The sequence below is a fragment of the Nomascus leucogenys genome, chromosome 6 (genome assembly GCF_006542625.1).
Source record: "Nomascus leucogenys isolate Asia chromosome 6, Asia_NLE_v1, whole genome shotgun sequence".
NCBI classification, from domain to species: domain Eukaryota; kingdom Metazoa; phylum Chordata; class Mammalia; order Primates; family Hylobatidae; genus Nomascus; species Nomascus leucogenys.
This window is the reverse complement of record NC_044386.1, coordinates 76,520,588-76,538,421: the sequence shown is the minus strand read 5'-3', so window position 1 is coordinate 76,538,421 and position 17,834 is coordinate 76,520,588. Positions and strand designations below refer to the sequence as shown.

General features: G+C 42.1%; 1 protein-coding gene across 4 annotated transcripts in view; it reads left to right on the top strand.

Moving 5' to 3' along the window:
* HERC2 (HECT and RLD domain containing E3 ubiquitin protein ligase 2) overlaps positions 1 to 17,834 on the top strand; it is a 213,383-nt gene that overhangs the window by 27,467 nt on the left and 168,082 nt on the right. For all 4 annotated transcript variants that reach the window (XM_030814467.1, XM_030814465.1, XM_030814468.1 and 1 more), the window contains 2 exons: positions 1,810 to 1,944; positions 14,694 to 14,913. In XM_030814467.1, the coding sequence (XP_030670327.1) occupies positions 1,810 to 1,944; positions 14,694 to 14,913 (355 nt within the window). The remainder of the gene's footprint in view (positions 1 to 1,809; positions 1,945 to 14,693; positions 14,914 to 17,834) is intronic.

Sequence of the window (17,834 nt, the reverse complement as noted above, 5' to 3'; positions counted from 1 at the left end):
CACTGGACAGATGAAATAGCAGTTTATTAGTCACGCATGCTCACAGCCCTGGGGGTCGGGGACACCGCATGTCACACGGGGGCTGCACTTGGGAACAGAGTGAACCACGAGGGGCTGTGGGAGGCACATTTTGTAGTAAGAAGAGGGTGAGGTGACCTTGCTTCCATGGGAAGATGTGATTGGCTTGTTTGAATAACTCTGGGCTGGCAGGGATGAGCAGGCTGGGGTCGGGTCTCCGTGATAAGGAGGTTGTTTGGCTTTGGGATCTTATCCGTGGGAGCAGAGCTCGGGGGAGACTGGTTAGGCTATTTGAGGCCTTCTTGATTTTACCAACGTCAAGGCAGCACGTAATATTTAGGCCACACAAGACATTCTTCTATATCTACTTTCTGTGGCACTTTTCAAAAGGTTTTGTCCTTAGTGTTTAGCAGTTGATTATGATGTGCCTCGTCATGGCTTCCTTTGGATTTATCTTGTTTGGGCTTTGCACAGATTCTTCCATCTGCCTAGGTTTATGTCATTTGCTGAACCCAGGAAGTTTTCAGCCATTAGTTCTTTGGATATTTTTTTCAGCATTCACCTTTTCTCTCCTGTTATTAACCTGTGGGGTCTGTGCTAATTCTAGGTAGTTAGTTTCAGAATTGAATTGCACTGTGGGACACACAGCTGGGTGTCGCAGAGAACTGGAGAATTGCTTGGTGCAAAAGTCCATACATTTGGTGTCAGAAGTGTTGTAAACAGAGGAACTGTTTCCTTCAAGATTTTTAGATACTCATTATTTGTAACCCGGATGGGACATCATGTCTTTCACCGATAGAGATACATTTTTCTAATTATGTTGTTTAGACGTTTAGTCACAGCCTTCTATGATGGAATGTGTTTACACTTCAAGGTTAAGGTTAGTTCTCTCTTCTCTTCGCTTACTATGTGTAAGGAGTTTTATGACAGTTGTTTTTGACTGAAACTTGACATTGTCAGTGGCCTAAAGTCATTTTTCTCAGCTTTTCCTTTGTGTCCCAGTGCTCTTGAATTATGCTACCAGTAACAGTGCCCCTGCATAGCAGTGCTTCCCAGTTGGCAGTGGAGTAGGGCCTTGTAAAGAGTTAAAAGATTTTTGAATCATACTCCTGTTCTACACCCTCCCTTTTCCCATGGATACACAAGCATTGGGACTCACTGGATAAAAGCAATTGGTATGAAATTGAAGTAGGTAAATAACAAAGACTTAAGTTTCTCAGTTGAGAAATGTACTAGGAAGTTGATGGAATATCATTTTGGAAGACATGCTTTAAATAATTTGTTATATTGGTTTCCTTTTTTTTTTTTTTTTTTTTTTTTGAGACAGAGTCTCGCTCTGTCACCCAGGCTGGAGTGCAGTGGTGCAATCTCAGTTCACTGCAAGCTCTGCCTCCTGAATTCACGCCATTCTCCTGCTTCAGCCTCCTGAGTAGCTGGGACTACAGGTGCCCACCACCATGCCCGGCTAATTTTTTGTCTTTTTAGTACAGAAGGGGTTTCACCATGTTAGCCAGGATGGTCTCGATCTCCTGACCTCGTGATCCACCTGCCATGGCTTCCCAAAGTGCTGGGATTACAGGCGTGAGCCACCATGCCTGGCCAATATATTGGTTTCTTTATGAAAATTATACTGGGTCTGTTACAGGTATGGTTGATGTATTTTATTTTTAAGTTGTCAAAACATTCAGTTAATGATGTGTGTTGTAACTTTTTGGGGAGGGACATGTGCAGAGACTAATGGTATGGCATTCTGAAAAGCGGTTGCAGATTAAAAAATTTTTAATTCTGCAGACGATAGTGTCGAACCAAGTGGAACAAAGAAGGAAGATCTGAATGACAAAGAGAAAAAAGATGAAGAAGAAGCTCCTGTACCTGTATATAGGGCCAAGTCAATTCTGGAGAGCTGGGTATGGGGCAAGCAACCAGGTAATCTTGTGAATTTTGGCATTTTGGAAAGGTTGATCTGACACTCCCTTTCTAAATAACTTGGATGGATTCTTAGTATTTTTTTGGTAACAATTTATAAAAAGTAATTAAAAATTTTAAATATTGTGGTAAAACATACATACCGTAAAACTTAACGTTTTAACCATTTTTATGTGTACAGTTCATTGGCATTAAATATATTCACATTGTTACCCAGCCATCACGCTTGACTAATTAGAGACAGAATCTCACTGTGTTGCCCAGGCTGGTTCTGTGCTACTCCTGGCTTCAGGGGATCTTCCTGCCTCAGACTCCTGAGTTGCTGAGATTTCAGGTGTGAGCCATTGCACCTGGCACTACCTGTAACTTTTTGAGGAAGCAGTAAACTGTTTTCCACAGTGGCTACATTGTTTTACATTCTTGCAGCAGTATACTAAGGTTCCAATTTCTTCATGCCCTCACCAACACTTTTTCTTTTCTGATGATAGCCATCCTAATTTGTGTGAGTAGGTACAGCATCTCATTGTTTTGATTTGTATTTTCCTGTTGATTAGTCATGCTGAGCATCTTTTTACATGCTTATTGACCGTTCGTATACATTGACTGGAGAAATGTCTATTCATATCCTTTGCCCGTTTTTTTTTTTTTTTTTTTTTTTTGGGAGACGGAGTTTGGCTCTTGTTGCCCAGGCTGGAATGCAGTGGTGCAATCTTGGCTCATTGCAACCTCCACCTCCCAGGTTCAAGTGATTCTCCTGACTCAGCCTCCCGAGTAGCTGGGATTACAGGTGTCCGCCACCGTGCCTGGCTAATTTTTTGTGTTTTTAGTAGAGACGGGGTTTCACTATGTTGGCCAGGCTGGTGTTGAACTCCTGACCTCAGGTGATCCACCCACCTTGGCCTCCTAAAGTGCTGGTATTACAGGGATGAGCCACTGTGCCTGGCCCTTTTGCCTTTTTTTTTTTTTTTTTTTTTGAGATGGAGTCTTGTTCTGTTGCCCAGGCTGGAGTACAGTGGCGTGATCTCGGCTCACTGCAATCTCCACTTCCCGGGTTCATGCCATTCTCCTGCCTCAGCCTCCCGAGTAGCTGGGACTACAGGTGTGCACCACCATGCCCAGCTAATTCCATTTTTTAATGGAATTAAAAAACAAAAAACTGCACAAGGAGTTTTTTGTTTTGGGTTATAGGAGTTCTTTATCATGGATGGACTTTCATAATCTCTTCCCTTTATCCAACCTAGTAAAACCCAAATATTTATTCTTTGCCTCCTTTTTTTTTGTGTAATTCAATTTTTTAAATGTCTGATGCATTTTCGTTCCAATTAAAAATATACGTAGTATATTTCTTATAAAAATGTATAGATTATAAAAGCAAAAATTTCACCTGACTGCTCACCCCAATTTCAGTTTTCCTGTAAGAGTGAGCCACTGTTATCCCTTCAGTGTGGATATTCAGACTTTTTTTTCCTTGCATGGACATACATATGTAAATGTACATATATAAAAATAATTTGTGACACCAGGCATGGTAGCTCACGCCTGTAATCCCAGCACTTTGGGACACTGAGGTGAGAGAATTGCTTGAGGCCAGCAGTTTGTGGCTGCAGTGATCTATGATTATGCCACGACACTCCAGCCTGGGTGACAGGGTGAGACCCTGCCTCTTAAAAAAAAATTCATATTTGGGGTTAATAGTAGTACCTACCTCGTAGTTTATTATGGGATCAGTACAGTAGGCCAGACAAAGTGTGTATGCTATTATCTTGCATGTAGTAAGTACCAGCATATACTACCTGTTATCCAGAAGTTTGCTGAAATGTGCCTTGTGTTTTCTCTTTCTGTTTTGATCAGTCTTCTAGAAGTTATCAGTTTGAGTTTTTTCAGAGAACCTGTTGTTGGTTTTGTTAATTTTGTTTTCTTTTTCATTGATTTCTGCTTTACTCTTTATTATTTCCTTTTTTCTGCTGGCTTTGGGTTCCATTTGCTCTTCTGTCTCTTCTAGTTTCTTAAGGTAAAGGCTTAGATCATGGACTTTAGATTTTTTGTCTTTTCTAACAAGTGTTCAAAACTATAATATGAATTTCCCTCTAAGCATTGTTTAGCCACATTTCACAAATTTGGAAATGTTTATTCATTTTCATCTTCATTCAGGTGAAGATATTTTCTAATTTCCCTTTTACTTTCTTCTTTTACCCACTTATTATTTGGAAATGTATTATTTCATTTCCAAATATTTGGGGATTTTCAAGTATTTCCTGTTAGCAATTTCTAAATTAGTTGTAGTCAGAGAACATATTCTGTGATTTCAATGTTGAGGCTTGTCTTAAGCCCCAGAATATGGTGTATTCTGTGGAATGTTTCGTGCACACGTAATAAGAATGTGGCTGGGTGCGGTGGCCCATGCTTGTAATCTCAACACTTTGGGAGGCTTAGGTGGGTAGATTACTTGAGGTCAGGAGTTCGAGACCAGCCTAGCCAACATGATGAAACCTTGTCTCTACGAAACATACAAAAATTAGCTGGGTGTGGTGGTGGGTGCCTGTAATCTTGATTGCACCCCTGCTCTTTAGTCTGGGTGACAAAGCGAGACTACATCTCAAAAAAAAAAAAAGTGTATTTTGCTGCTCTGTAAAGCTTAATGAGATCAAGTTGATAGTGTTCAGGCATCCTTGACTTGAAATAATTTTCTGCCTACTTGTTCTATTCACTATTAGGAGAGGAGTTGAACTAACACACAAGGTTGGCTTACCACATTAGTTTGACATGAATCTCCGAGATCTTACCCGTACCTGATTACTTAGTAACTTTAAAGATACAAGTAGTATCCTCACTTGTGTGCTCAGGCAAAGTGGGGAGAGATGTGGGAGAGTCTGTGGAACTCCTGCAGGTCCGTCCTCCTTGAGCCAAGGCGTGTAGTCATCTCACTGAGGTGTGTGGTCCTCTCACTGAGGTGTGTCGTCCTCTCACCAAGGCGTGTTGTCATCTCACCGAGGCGTGTCATCCTCTGACCGAGGCGTGTGGTCCTCTGACCGAGGCGTGTCATCCTCTGACCAAGGCGTGTCGTCATCTCACCGAGTCATGTGGTCCTCTCACCGAGGCGTGTGGTCCTCTCACCGAGGCCTGTCGTCGTCTCACCGAGGCGTGTGGTCCTCTCACTGAGGCGTGTGGTCCTCTCACCGAGGCGTGTCGTCCTCTCACTTAGGCGTGTGGTCCTCTCACCGAGGCGTGTGGTCCTCTCACCGAGGTGTGTCGTCCTCTCACCGAGGCGTGTCGTCCTCTCACCGAGGCTTGTGGTCCTCTCACTGAGGCGTGTCGTCCTCTCACTGAGGTGTGTGGTCCTCTCACTGAGGTGTGTAGTCATCTCGCTGCACAAGGAGCATTAAGGATGTGCAGTGTTCCCGTTTTGTAGTCAGATGGTTTATACACCTTCGGGAACCTTTTCCAGGGAGCTATGTCCCATAAGTCCATGGATTTTAGGTATGTTTACCAAACACAATCCTAAACTAACCACATCTTGCTAAAAACATTTCATAGATAAGGACACTTCTCCTAGCGAATACCAGTCATTTATTTACAGAGAAGCCAGTCTCAGCATTCTGGGGAGATCAGCCCCAGTGACTGGCTTTATTTCCCAGGAGTATCTCCATTGTGCTGGGGAGGCATGAAGAGCAATTTCACTGCTTAGTTCCTCTTTCTTCTGAGGAGAATTGAAATCTCTTATGCTAATTATGGATTATTTTCTTTCAGCTCTGCAGGTTTTGCTTCATGTATTTGAGAACCTCTGTTTTTTGTTCGGAATCTTTAGACTACTTGGGTTTAAATCTATCATCTCTGGCGTTTTCAGTTACATCTTTCACTTGTCACTGTCCACTCTCAAATGGTATTACACTGCCTGAGCTGCGGGGCAGTGCTCTGACCGTAGTTTCCCGCTTCTGACATGTTCTTGGTTGGTAGTGTTGCTGTGTCATATGTCCAAGTGAAACATAGTATAAACCCCACAATATGATGTTTTTGTTTTTGCTTTAAATAGGCAATTATATTTTTTCCCCTCAAATTTGAAAAGAGAAAAAAAAGTCTTTTTTTTTTTTTTTTTGAGATGGAGTTTTGCTCTTGTTGCCCAGGCTGGAGTGTAATGACACAATCTCAGCTCACTGCAACCTCCGCCACCCGGGTTCAAGTGAGTCTCCTGTCTCAGCCTCCCTAGTAGCTGGGATTACAGGCACTCCCCACCGTGCCTGGCTAATGTTTTTGTATTTTTAGTAGAGACAGCGTTTCACTACGTTTGCCAGGCTCGCCTCGAACTCCTGACTTTAGGTGATCCACCTGCCTCAGCTACCCTAAGTGCTGGGATTATAGGATTATAGGTGTGAGCCACCACACTTGGCCTCTTTTTTTTTTTTTTTTTTTTTTTGAGACAGAGTTTTGCCCAGGCTGCCAGGCTGGAGTGCAATGGCATGATCTTGACTCACTGCAACCTCTGCCTCCTGGGTTCAAGCAATTCTGGCTCAGCCTCCCGAGTAGCTGGGATTACAGGCATGTGCCCACACCTGGCTAATTTTGTATTTTTGAGTAGAGACATGGTTTCGTCATGTTGGTCAGGCTGGTCTCGAACTCCTGACCTCAGTTGATCCACCCGCCTTGGCCTCCCAAAGAGCCACCATGACTGGCCAGAAAAAAGTTTTTTATGTTAACTTACATTTTACCATTGTGGGCCCTTAAGGGTTTGTTTCTATCCCAGCTGCCTTGTGTTATCATTTTCCTTCAGTTTGAAGATCTCCCTTTACCGTTTCTAAATCTGCTGACAGAGAAGTTTTTCGGTCTGCCTGGGTATCGATTTTGGCTTTATCTCAGACTCTACACAAATCACTTGGTCTCACCTTGGGCCTCTCATGTATAAAATAGGAATAAGTGGCTGGGCGCAGTGTTTCACGCCTGTAATCCCGGCACCTTGGGAGGCTGAGGCAGGCGGATCATGAGGTCAGAAGATCGAGACCATCCTGGCTAACACAGTGAAACCCCGTCTCTACTAAAGATACAAAAAAAATTAGCCGGGCATGGTGGTGGACACCTGTATTCCCAGCTACTCAGGAAGCTCAGGCAGGAGAATGGCATGAACCCAGGAGGCGGAGGTTGCAGTGAGCCAAGATTGCACCACCACTCTAGCCTGGGTGACAGAGTGAGACTCCATCTCAAAACAAAACAAAAAAACAAAACAAACAAAAAAGGAATAAGTATAATATAATGTAAATAATTAAAATTGTATATAAAATAAGTGAAAGTACTTACTCAGAGAGTTGCTGTGGAAATGACATGAAATATAATGCATTTGAAGCTCCTAAGTCAGGGCCTGGCACAAATGTTTGATAAACATTTGTTGTGATTTTAAAAATCTGTTGTTTTGCCTTTCTCCTTCTTTCCCCTCACCTAGGTATCAAAGTACCTACAGTTATGGGTGGGTAACTAGACCAAAAATACGCCCTTCTTGCTGAGATTAAAGCCTGGCTTATTGACTCAGGGTGGCTTTAATGAAGTGGGTTTACTTGGAAGCTCTGCTTGCTCACAGGTACAGAGCTTTCGCAGAACTGACTCTCTACCTGGCAGCCTTGAAGGGGCTTGGATTCAAAGCATATTCTTCAGCCACGTCATCTTTAATCAAACTGCAGGTGGAATTTGTAGCTTTTAGAATAGCTCCTATTCCTTTCATTCCTTTTTCTGTTTTTTTGCTCTTCCATCTCAACCTAAAAAGAAAATCTGTTTTTTGCTCTTCTGTCTCAACCTAAAAAGAAAAACACATTAATTTGAGCCATAGGAATTTAGAACTTGTTTTTTCTTTTGCTTAGATATGTTTGACTAAAGCTTCCTTTTTCACAGGTTTATTTTTTCCAACATTTTATTATGAAACAAATATATACAGAAAAGTTGAAAGAATTTTACAGTGCACACCCACATATTCACCACCTAAGATTGTGCTGCTGGCATCATCCCACGTGCTTTATCACCGCTCTCTCCACCTTTTCGTCCCTCTATTCATCCACCAGTCCCTCATATTTTTTTGCAATGTTTCCAAAGAGACCCCTGGACACTTGCTTCTCAGCATTGCAGCATGTAGGCCCTCAGCAGGAGTTCAGAAGTACACATTTCACAGTGAACCTTCTGAGAGTGTTGACAGCTGACAGCTTTTCTTTTTGTCTGGCCATTGGGTGTTGTAATCTCTTAGGAGAGTAAACTCTTATTAACTATCTAAATCATTCTTAATGATTCTTTCTGCTGTGTAAATAGGTCTGGGAGGACCCTTTCTGACGTTGTTAGCATAGGTTTTAGCTTAAGGTATTGTAAATGCTATTTATCAAGATGATGAAGTTCCCATTTGTTGCAATTTTCTGAGAATTTTTATCATTCATGAGTATTGAATTTTGTCATTTGCTTTTTCTAAATCAACTGATATGTAATTATGTGATTTTTGTTCTTTAGCCTATTAATAGGGTGGGTTATGTTGACTTTTGACTGTTGAACCAGCTTTGCATTCCTGGAATGAAACTACTTGGCGATGATGTGGAATTCTTTTTATATATTGTTTAGTTCTACTTGCTAATAATTAACTGAATATTTTTGCCTCTATATATATAGAGAGAGAGAGTATATTGTTCTGTAGTTTGCACTGTCTTTAGGTTCGATGTCATGCTAATATTAGCTTCTTAAAATGAATTGGGAAGTTTTTCCTCTTCTAGTTTCCAGAAGAGATTGTTTTGAGTCTGTGTTAATTCTTTTTTAATGTTTGATGGAATTTTCCAGTGAGTTCATTTGGGTCTGGTAATTTCTTTTTTTTGGGATTCTTTGAATTATGAATTCAGTTTTCTTGATGGTGGTAGGGCTATTCAAATGATCTATTTCATATTTGCTGAGTTGTGGTAATTTGTATTATTTGAGGAATAAGTCTATTTTGCCCAAGTTGTCAAAATTATGTGTGTAGAGTTGTTCCTAGTAATTCCTAATTATCTTTTTTGGTATCTTTAGAGCCCATTTCATCACTAATGTTGGTAATTTATGTCTGCTTTTTTTTTTTTTTTTTTTTGTCAGTCTTGCTTAGGTGTGTCAGTTTTATTGATCTTTTCAAAGAACCAGCTTTTTGCTTTACTGTTTATTGTTTTTCTGTTTTCACTTTGTTTCTACTCTTAGCTTAATTATTTCTTACTTTCTGCTTACTTTTGGGTTGATTTTGCTATTTTTTTTTCTTTTAGATTGTCGAGGTGGGCACTTACATTATTAATTTGTTTCCAAGTTTCTAATGTGCCATTCATTTAGTGCTGTAAATTTCTCTCATCACCCACTGTAGCTCTTTCCCATACATTTTGATGTATTGTACTTGCATTTTCTCAGTTTAGAATATATTTTAAAATTTCCCTCGAGACTTCCTCTTTGATCCATGGGTTATGTAGAAGTTTATTGTTTAGTTTCTGAGAGTTAGGCAATTTTCCTGTGATCTCTTGCTGACTTCTGATTTCTTTCTATTGTCTGAGGGAACGTATGCTGTGTGATTTTAATTTCAAAAAAATTGTTAGGTTTGTTTTATGCCTCAGATTGTGTTCTAACTTAGTATTTGTTTTGTGGATACTTGAAAAGATTATGTATTCTGTTATTGGCCAGAGTGTTCTATAAATTTTGATTGGATCTAGTTGATTGATGGTGATGTTGAGTTCTATATCCTGGCAGCTTTTCTGTCTCCAAATATCAGCTGTAGAGAGAGATTTTGAGGTCTCCAACTATAAAAGTATAAATGTCTTTTTCTCCTTTCAGTTCTATTCATTGTTTTTTTGTTTGGTGTATGCACGTTTCGAATTGCTGCGTCCTAATGGTGGATCGACCAAGTTCTCATTTTGTAATGTTGCCATCTGTTCCTGGTAATTATTATTATTATTTTTTTTTCGAGACGGAGTTTTGCTCCTTTTCCCCAGGCAGGAGTGAAGTGGAACGATCTCAGCTCACTGCAACCTCCGACCCCACTGGGTTCAAGTGATTCTCCTGCCTCAGCCTCCTGAGTAGCTGGGATTATAGGCATCCGCCATCACATTCAGCTAATTTTTGTATTTTTAGTAGAGATGGGGTTTTGCCATGTTGGCCAGGCTGGTCTCAAACTCCTGAGATCCACCCGCCTTGGCCTCCCAAAGTGCTAGGATTACAGGCGTGAGCCACTGTGCCCGGCCCTCCTGGTAATTATCTTTGTTCTGAAGTTTACTTTATTTGATATAAATGTAGCCAACTTCTGCTGTCCTTTCAATAATGTTTGCATGATCTTTTTTTTTTTTCCTATACTTCTATTTTCAGTTTGCCTGTTTGAAGTCACTTTCTTATGGACAACACGTAGTTGGATCATGTTCTCTAGTCTGCTCTCCTGGTGTCTGTCTTTTAATTGATGTATTTAGACTTTACATTCAATTTAATGTCATTATTGGTAAACTGAGGCTTAACACTGCCATTTTGTTTTGTGTTTTCTATTTCTTCTGTTTTTCATTTTTTCGGTTTGGTTCTTCCTGGCTCTCTCTGGTTTACTTGACCATTTTTAGCATTCTATTTTATCTGTAGTGTTTTAGAGCGTATCTTTTTGTATAGCTTTTTTAGTGGCTTTTCTAGGTAATATATTACATACAGATTGACCATCTCTAAACCCAAAATCCAAAATCTGAAATGCCCCAAAATTCAAAACTTTTTGGCACTCCAGCATGATGCCCCCAAATTGGAAATTCCATTCATAAATGCTTAGCATGAACTTTGTTTCATGCACAAAATTATTAAGCATGCTATATAAAATTACCTTCAGGCTCTGTGTATAAGGTATATATAAAACATAAATGAATATATTTCAACTTGGGTCCTATCCCCAGAATATCTCATTATTTATATGCAAATATTCCTAAATCTGATAAAAATCTCCAATGCGGAACACTTGTGCTCCTGAGCATTTTATAAGGGACACTCAGCCTGTGTATGTATGAACATTTATCAGATTGTACTTGGTGTTGTCATTTACCAGCTTTAGGGATATAGAAACTACCTCCTTTGACGTTCCTTTATGTTCTCCTGTTCAAAATATACCTGCCTTAAATATTTCATTTGCTTACGTTGATAACCACATATGACAATGTTACAATTTTTGGTTGAACCTTCAGACATAATTTAGCAAAGTCAAGAGGTGAGGGAAAAGTCTATTGTATTTATGCAGTGGTGTGCTTGTCATCTCCTCCTTCTGAAAGTTCCAGGGTTTTCTTCTTTGATGGTTGCCATTCTGCTTAGAGAACTTCCATTAGCCTTTCTTTTGGTGTGGGTCTTCTGGTGACAAATTCTGTTTTACTTCCTCTGAGAATGTTTTGCTTTCCTTTTCATTCCTGAAGGACATTTTTGCTGGATATAAGAATTCTGGGTTAATGGTTCTTTTCATTGTTTGAAAAATATTTTGTACTTTCAGCTGGGCTCCATGGTTTCTGATGAGAAATTCACTGTCATTTGACTTGTTAATCCATGATAGTTAAGGCAGTTTTTGTTTAGTGGCTTTTGAAATGTTTTGTCTTTTGTTTTTTGGAGTTTGACTATTATATGTCTTAGTTTGGATTTCTTTGGGTTCATCCTGTTTAGGGCTTGCTTACCTTAGATCTGTAGATTTATGTCTCTTGCCAAATTTGGGAACTTTTAAGCCATCCCTTTGTAGAGTACAGTTTCAACCCCACCTTCTTTCTCCTGTCCCTTCGTGAGAGTTCAGTGACCAGAGTTGTTATAGTCCCATAGGTCCCTGAGACTGGTTTTTTTTTTTTTTTTTCTTTCTGGGACATTTCTTTCTTCTTCCCCTCCCCTCCCCCCCCTCCCCTCCCCTCCCCTCTCCTCCCATCCCTCTGCCCTCCCCTCTCCTCCCTCTCCCCTCCCCCTCCCCTCCCCCTCCCCTCCCCCTCCCCTCCCCCTCCCCTCCCCCTCCCCCTCCCCTCCCCTCCCCCTCCCCTCCCCTCCCCTCTCCTCCCCCTTCCCTCCCCTCTCCTCCCCCTTCCCTCCCCTCCCCTCTCCTCCCCCTCCCCTCCCCTCCCCTCTTCTCCCCTCTCCTCCCCCCCCCCCCCCGCCTCCCCCAGTCTTCAGAGTCTCTCCCTGTTTCCCAGGCTGGAGTGCAATGCATGTTCTCGGCTCACTGCAACCGCTGCCTCCCGAATGATTCTCCTGTCTCAGCCTCTCGAGTAGCTGGGATTATAGGTGCCCGCCACCATGCCCGGCTCAGTTTTGTATTTTTAATAGAGTTGGGGTTTCAGTTGGCCAGGCTGGTCTCAAACTCCTGACCTTGTGATCTGCCTGCCTCGGCCTCCCAAAGTGCTGGGATTACAGCTGTGAGCCACCACACTCTGCCTTGGGGGCATGTATTTCTTATGTATTATTCACGTTGGATAACTTCTATCTTCTGTGTCACTGATTCTTTCCCCTTTTTCCTCCATTCTACTGCTGTGTCCATTCACTGAGCTTTTTATTTTGGTTATTGTATTTTTCCGTTCTAAACTTTTCTGTTTGGTTTCTTTTTTTTGTCTTCCTTTTCTTGTCTTAGGCTTCCTATTTTTTCATTTATTTCAAATGTGTTTGTAATTTCTTATTGAAGCCTTTTTATCATGACTGCTTTTAATTATTTGCCACATTGTTCCAACGTCTTTCATCGTGGTATTTCTATAATTGTTTTTTAAAATTTGGTTTTGGATCTTCCTGTTTCTTGGTGTCATGAGTGACTTTCTCAATATAACATGTTGTTAGGTGACTCTAGGTCTTACTTAAATCTTCTGTGTAAGTGGTTAAATCTTTCTGTGACCCTGCTCTGGCAGGGATAGGGCGTGCTTCACCTCATCACTGGCAGCTCGAGACGAAGTCCAGGCTTCCCACTTTGCCTAGAGGCCCCTGGTTACTGTGAGGCAGGGGTAGGAGTTCTGACTCCCCAGTGGTGTCCATGGTTTGTGTATTTTCTCACCCACTGTTTCAGAGCATACGTGACTGATGGACTGGGCAGTCAGGATTGCGACGGAATAAGCAGGAGGGTGTCAGGGAGAAGGGCACGTGGGTGCTCAAGGACATAGCTGCCCTCTTGGAGCTTTGGGGTTGTTTCTGGGCTCTGCAGCCAAGCAGAAGGAGATGCATTATCTAAAAGTGGAAAATGCATAGACTCTTCAGGAAGGGCTTAGCCCTTGAAGTGCTGGGCCAGCCTCCTTGCCTGAAGGGCAGTGGGGATGTCCTGAGAAGGGCGGGGGCACTGCTTTACCTGTCAGTCTGTCGCTTCTCCGTCTTGAGCCCAGTGTGCAATTCAGTATTCTTCATGTTGTTTTAAATAACTATTAGCTCTCAGCTGCAAAGCTCCAGGTCTCACATCCTACTGCTGGTGCTGGGCACAGTGTGCGCCATCCTGTGCCTTTCCAGGGAGTGAGTGGTGAGATGTTTCTCTCTAATGCCTTCTGAGGTCCCTCCCGTCCGTGGAGAGCATATCCAAGTAATGGGTAGCCAGAAAACTGATGTCTTCTACCTAAGGGGAGGCAGCCAGTAGGGGTGTTGCTATTACCTGTGAGGGTCCAGGGCTGCAAAGCTGGTGGCTGCTGGCCTCCAGGCTAGTAAGCAGCAGAGAGGCAAGCACAAAAGAGACCAGCTCTCACCCCGCCACTGGGAGCTGTGCTGTTATGGAGATTGGTGGGAGGTAACTTATAATTCACCTATAATGATCTGTACTCTGAGGCAGATGCATGCTTAATTAAAAGACCAGAATCCTTTGAATTATTTTCACTCATGTGATTGCCTTCTAGCTACTAACAAAACACTGCTTAGTATGGAAATTTTCAAAGATACATAGAAGAAGAGAGAATAATATAATGAAATATCACTTACTAGTTAGAATGTGTATTCTAACTGGTTACTTTATCTTCCTCTAAAATATGTCCATAAATGTGTTTCATGAGTCATGCATGCTGGGTAATTTTATCAAGACATCGTTTTTATTTTGAATTTGGTTTTGTAACATGAAAATAATGGCTAGTGTTTTTCTCTGTTTAGGAGATGTGCTGCTGATAAATATTGACTAATATTGACTTCAAAGTTCTGTGTTAGTAACTTTTTTTTTTTTTTTTTTTGGGAGACAGAGTCTCACTCTGTCACCCAGGCTGGAGTGCAGCAACACAATCTCAGCTCGCTGCAGCCTCCTCCTCCTGGGTTCAGGCAATTCTCGTGCCTCAGCCTCCTGAGTAGCTGGAATTCCAGGCGCGCACCACCACACTTGGCTAATTTTTGTATGTTTTTTTTTTTTTTAGTAGAGAAGGGGTTTCGCCATGTTGGCCAGTTTGGTCTCGAACTCCTGACCTCAAGTGATCCACCTGCCTCGGCCTCCCAAAGTGCTGGGATTCCAGGTGTGAGCCACCATGCCCGGCCAACATCTTTTATATGATGTTTCCAGAGAGGCAGTGTGCCATGGTGGCTCAGAGTGGTCTCTGTCATGTGCCACATGCCTCTGTGTGGCCTTGGACAAGTTGCTTAACCACTTGGTGCCTCAGTTTCTTCATAAAATGGATGGACAGCACTGCTTGACAGTGCTGGGTGTGAGGGCTGCCTGAGCTCATATGTGTAAAGTGCTTAAAACCGTTGTTGCCACATATCATGCCTTCGAGTACTACCTGTCGTCATCATCCATTTTCTCCACATTACAACAAACTGTGGCCACATCGTCCATAGGTGAGATGTTTTCTTGTCTTGTTTTCTAGATGTGAATGAACTGAAGGAGTGTCTTTCTGTGCTGGTTAAAGAGCAGCAGGCCCTGGCCGTGCAGTCAGCCACCACCACCCTCTCAGCCCTGCGACTCAAGCAGAGGCTAGTGATCTTGGAGCGCTATTTCATCGCCTTGAATAGAACCGTTTTTCAGGAGAATGTCAAAGTTAAGTGGAAAAGCAGCGGCATTTCTCTGCCTCCTGTGGACAAAAAAAGGTAATAACAAAGCGAAAAAAGAATCCTGATGCCAGTTAAATATAAAATTCAGACTGTTTTGTTTCAGAAAGTTTAAGGTTTTCAATGTAGTGTCTGTCTTCACCTTCTGAAATTTATTCTTGCTTTCCGTTTTTGTATGTTTTGTATAATCTGGAGAATGGATTTGCCAATTTGCTCATGTAGTAACAGACCATGCTGTGTAATCTGTGTCATTATTTTATTCAATAAACATTTTCTTTTCTTTTTTTTTGGAGAGACAACGTCTTGCTCTGTCACCCAGGCTGTGGGGCGCAGTGGTGTAATCATAGCTCATTGTAACCTTGAACTCTGGGGCTCTAGTGATCCTCCCGCCTCAGCCACCTGAGTAGCTGGGACTACAGGCACATGCCACCATGCCTGGCTAAATAAAAACAATATGTGTGTGTGTGTGTGTGTGTGTGTGTGTGTGTGTGTGTGTGTGTAGATGGGGTCTTGCTCCTGGCGTCAGGCAATCTTCCTGCTTCAACCTCTCAGAGTACTGGGATTACAGGCATGAGACACTGCACCTGGCTCTGTGTCATTATTGTAAAGACGTTTTTCTGTCAGTAAGTGTGGAAGCCAGCCACAGCTTTAGATCAGCTCAAGTATAAATTGGAAAATGAGTTCTGAACATTGTACACGTTTTATTTTGTTTTGCTGCTGGGCAGGAGATAGATTGTAATGTTTAGTGCCCAACTAGTTTAGATGCTTCATGTTTTTCCTTCCTAATGTGATTTTCTTATTCTTTTATTACAAGAGTTGCTTTTGGGCTGGGCGTGGTGGCTCACGCCTGTAATCCCAGCACTTTGGGAGGCCTGAGGCGGGCAGATCACCTCAGGTCGGGAGTTTGAGATCTGACCAACATGGAGAAACCCCATCTCTACTAAAAATAAAAAAAATAGCTGGGGCTTGGTGGCTCATGCCTGTAATCCCAGCTACTCGGGAGACTGAGACATGAGAATTGCTTGATCCTGGGAGGTGGAGGTTGCAGTGAGCAGAGATTGAGCCAGCCTGGGCAACAAGAATGAAACTCTGTCTCAAAAAGAAGAAAAAAAAAGAGATGCTTTTGGGCATGTGAGTTTTAATTTGTTGATGCCTGTTAATATATCACAGATCTCCCCTATTTGCTAACAGCCACTAGAATGTTTAAGGCTTATGTAAATTTGTACTTTTCCAAAATGAAGCTATCAGACTTTTGTCCTCAGAAGGTTAAACTACAAGACTGCCAGAGGAAACTTATATTTTGTGTTGTTAGGAGTGCTGGCTTTACTTGACTGTGATAGTGACTTTGACTCCCTGGAGAGCACATAGAAGGTACAGGAGGTAGAAAGAAACAAGAGCAAAGCCCTGATCGTCTTGCTCACCAGAGACAGGAGCAATACTTGTAGCTTGTTTCCTTGTTTTCTTACGTTTTAATTTTTGTGTTTGTTTTCCTTTTTTGTTTCCTTATGTTTAAGTATAGTTGAAATCACATTACAGTTGGCTCTCTGTATCTGTGGGTTTCACATCCACAGATTCAACCAACTGTGGATAGAAAATATTGGAAGAAAAGCAATAAAAAACAACACAACAATAAAAAATTACAAAGAAAAAACAATAAAATATAACATCTAATTACAGAGCATTTACCTTGTATTAGGTGCTAATCTAGAGATGATTTTGTTTGTTGGTTTGTTTTGACATGGGGGTCTCACTGTTGCCCAGGGCAGTGGGGCTATCATGGCTGCCTGCAGCCTTGACCTCCTGGGCTCAAGTGATTCTCCCACCTCAGCCTCCCCAGTAGCTGGGACTACAGGCGTGTGCCACAATGCCTGGCTAATTTTTGTATTTTTTGTAGAGCCGAGGTCTCACCGTGTTGCCCAGGCTGGCCTCTTAACTCCTGGCCTCGAGTGATCTGAGTGCCTTGACCTCCCAAAGTGCTGGGATTACAAGCATGAGCCGCCATATCTGGCCAATTTTTTTTTTTTTTTAATTTGTGTAGATGGGGTTTTGCCATGTTGCCCGGGCTGGTCTTGAACCCCTGGGCTCAAGCGACCCTCTCGTCTCGACCTCCCAAAGGGTTGGGATTATAGGTGTGAGCCACTGTGCCTGGCTGAGATGATCTAAATTATGTGGGAGGATGTGCACAGGTTATATGCAAATACTACCCCATTTTATATCAGGGTCTTGAGCATCCTAGGATTTTGGTATGGAGCCAGGGTGGGGCAGGCCTGGTACCAATCCCCTGCAGATACCAAGGGACAACTGTACATGTTGTATTTTTGAAAATAGTTTTAGAGTAAATTAAACCAAGAGACAGATGAGATTCCTACCCATTTGGTAATAGGAGTGCCATGGTTGTTTCCTTCCTTCCTGACTGGCTGTGATGGTCATGAATCAGAGTGTTATGTATGGGTGCGCGGTAGATGCTAAGATTGTCCAAGCACTGTTGTGTGTTTGTCGAATCAAACTGAATTCCCTCAGCTGCAGAAATGGCTGAGAGCCCAGCTGATTTTTCTCTGCTGTTTCCTTTGTGATGACATAGGGTTGGTGGATTAATTGGAATGTATCTTTCATTAAGTGGAAGAATTCCTAAAATTTTAAAAAAGCCTTTTTTTTGAGATAATTGTGGATTCACATACAGTTGTAAGAACCAGTATAGAGATTCCTTTTACTGTTCGCTCCATTGCCCTCAGTGGTAGTTAGTTGCAAACTGTGACACAGTCATCACAATGAGAGTGTTAACTTTGATAGCCTGCCTATCTTATTCAGGTTTTCCCAGTTTTTACATGCTCTCAATTGTGTGTGTATTTCTTTGCAATTTTTTCAGGTGTGGATTTTCTGAGACTTCCACTGCAGTCGGTACATGAACAAGGGCCCTTTATACCCACATTCACGTCTTCTCTCCCCACCTTAACTGCTGG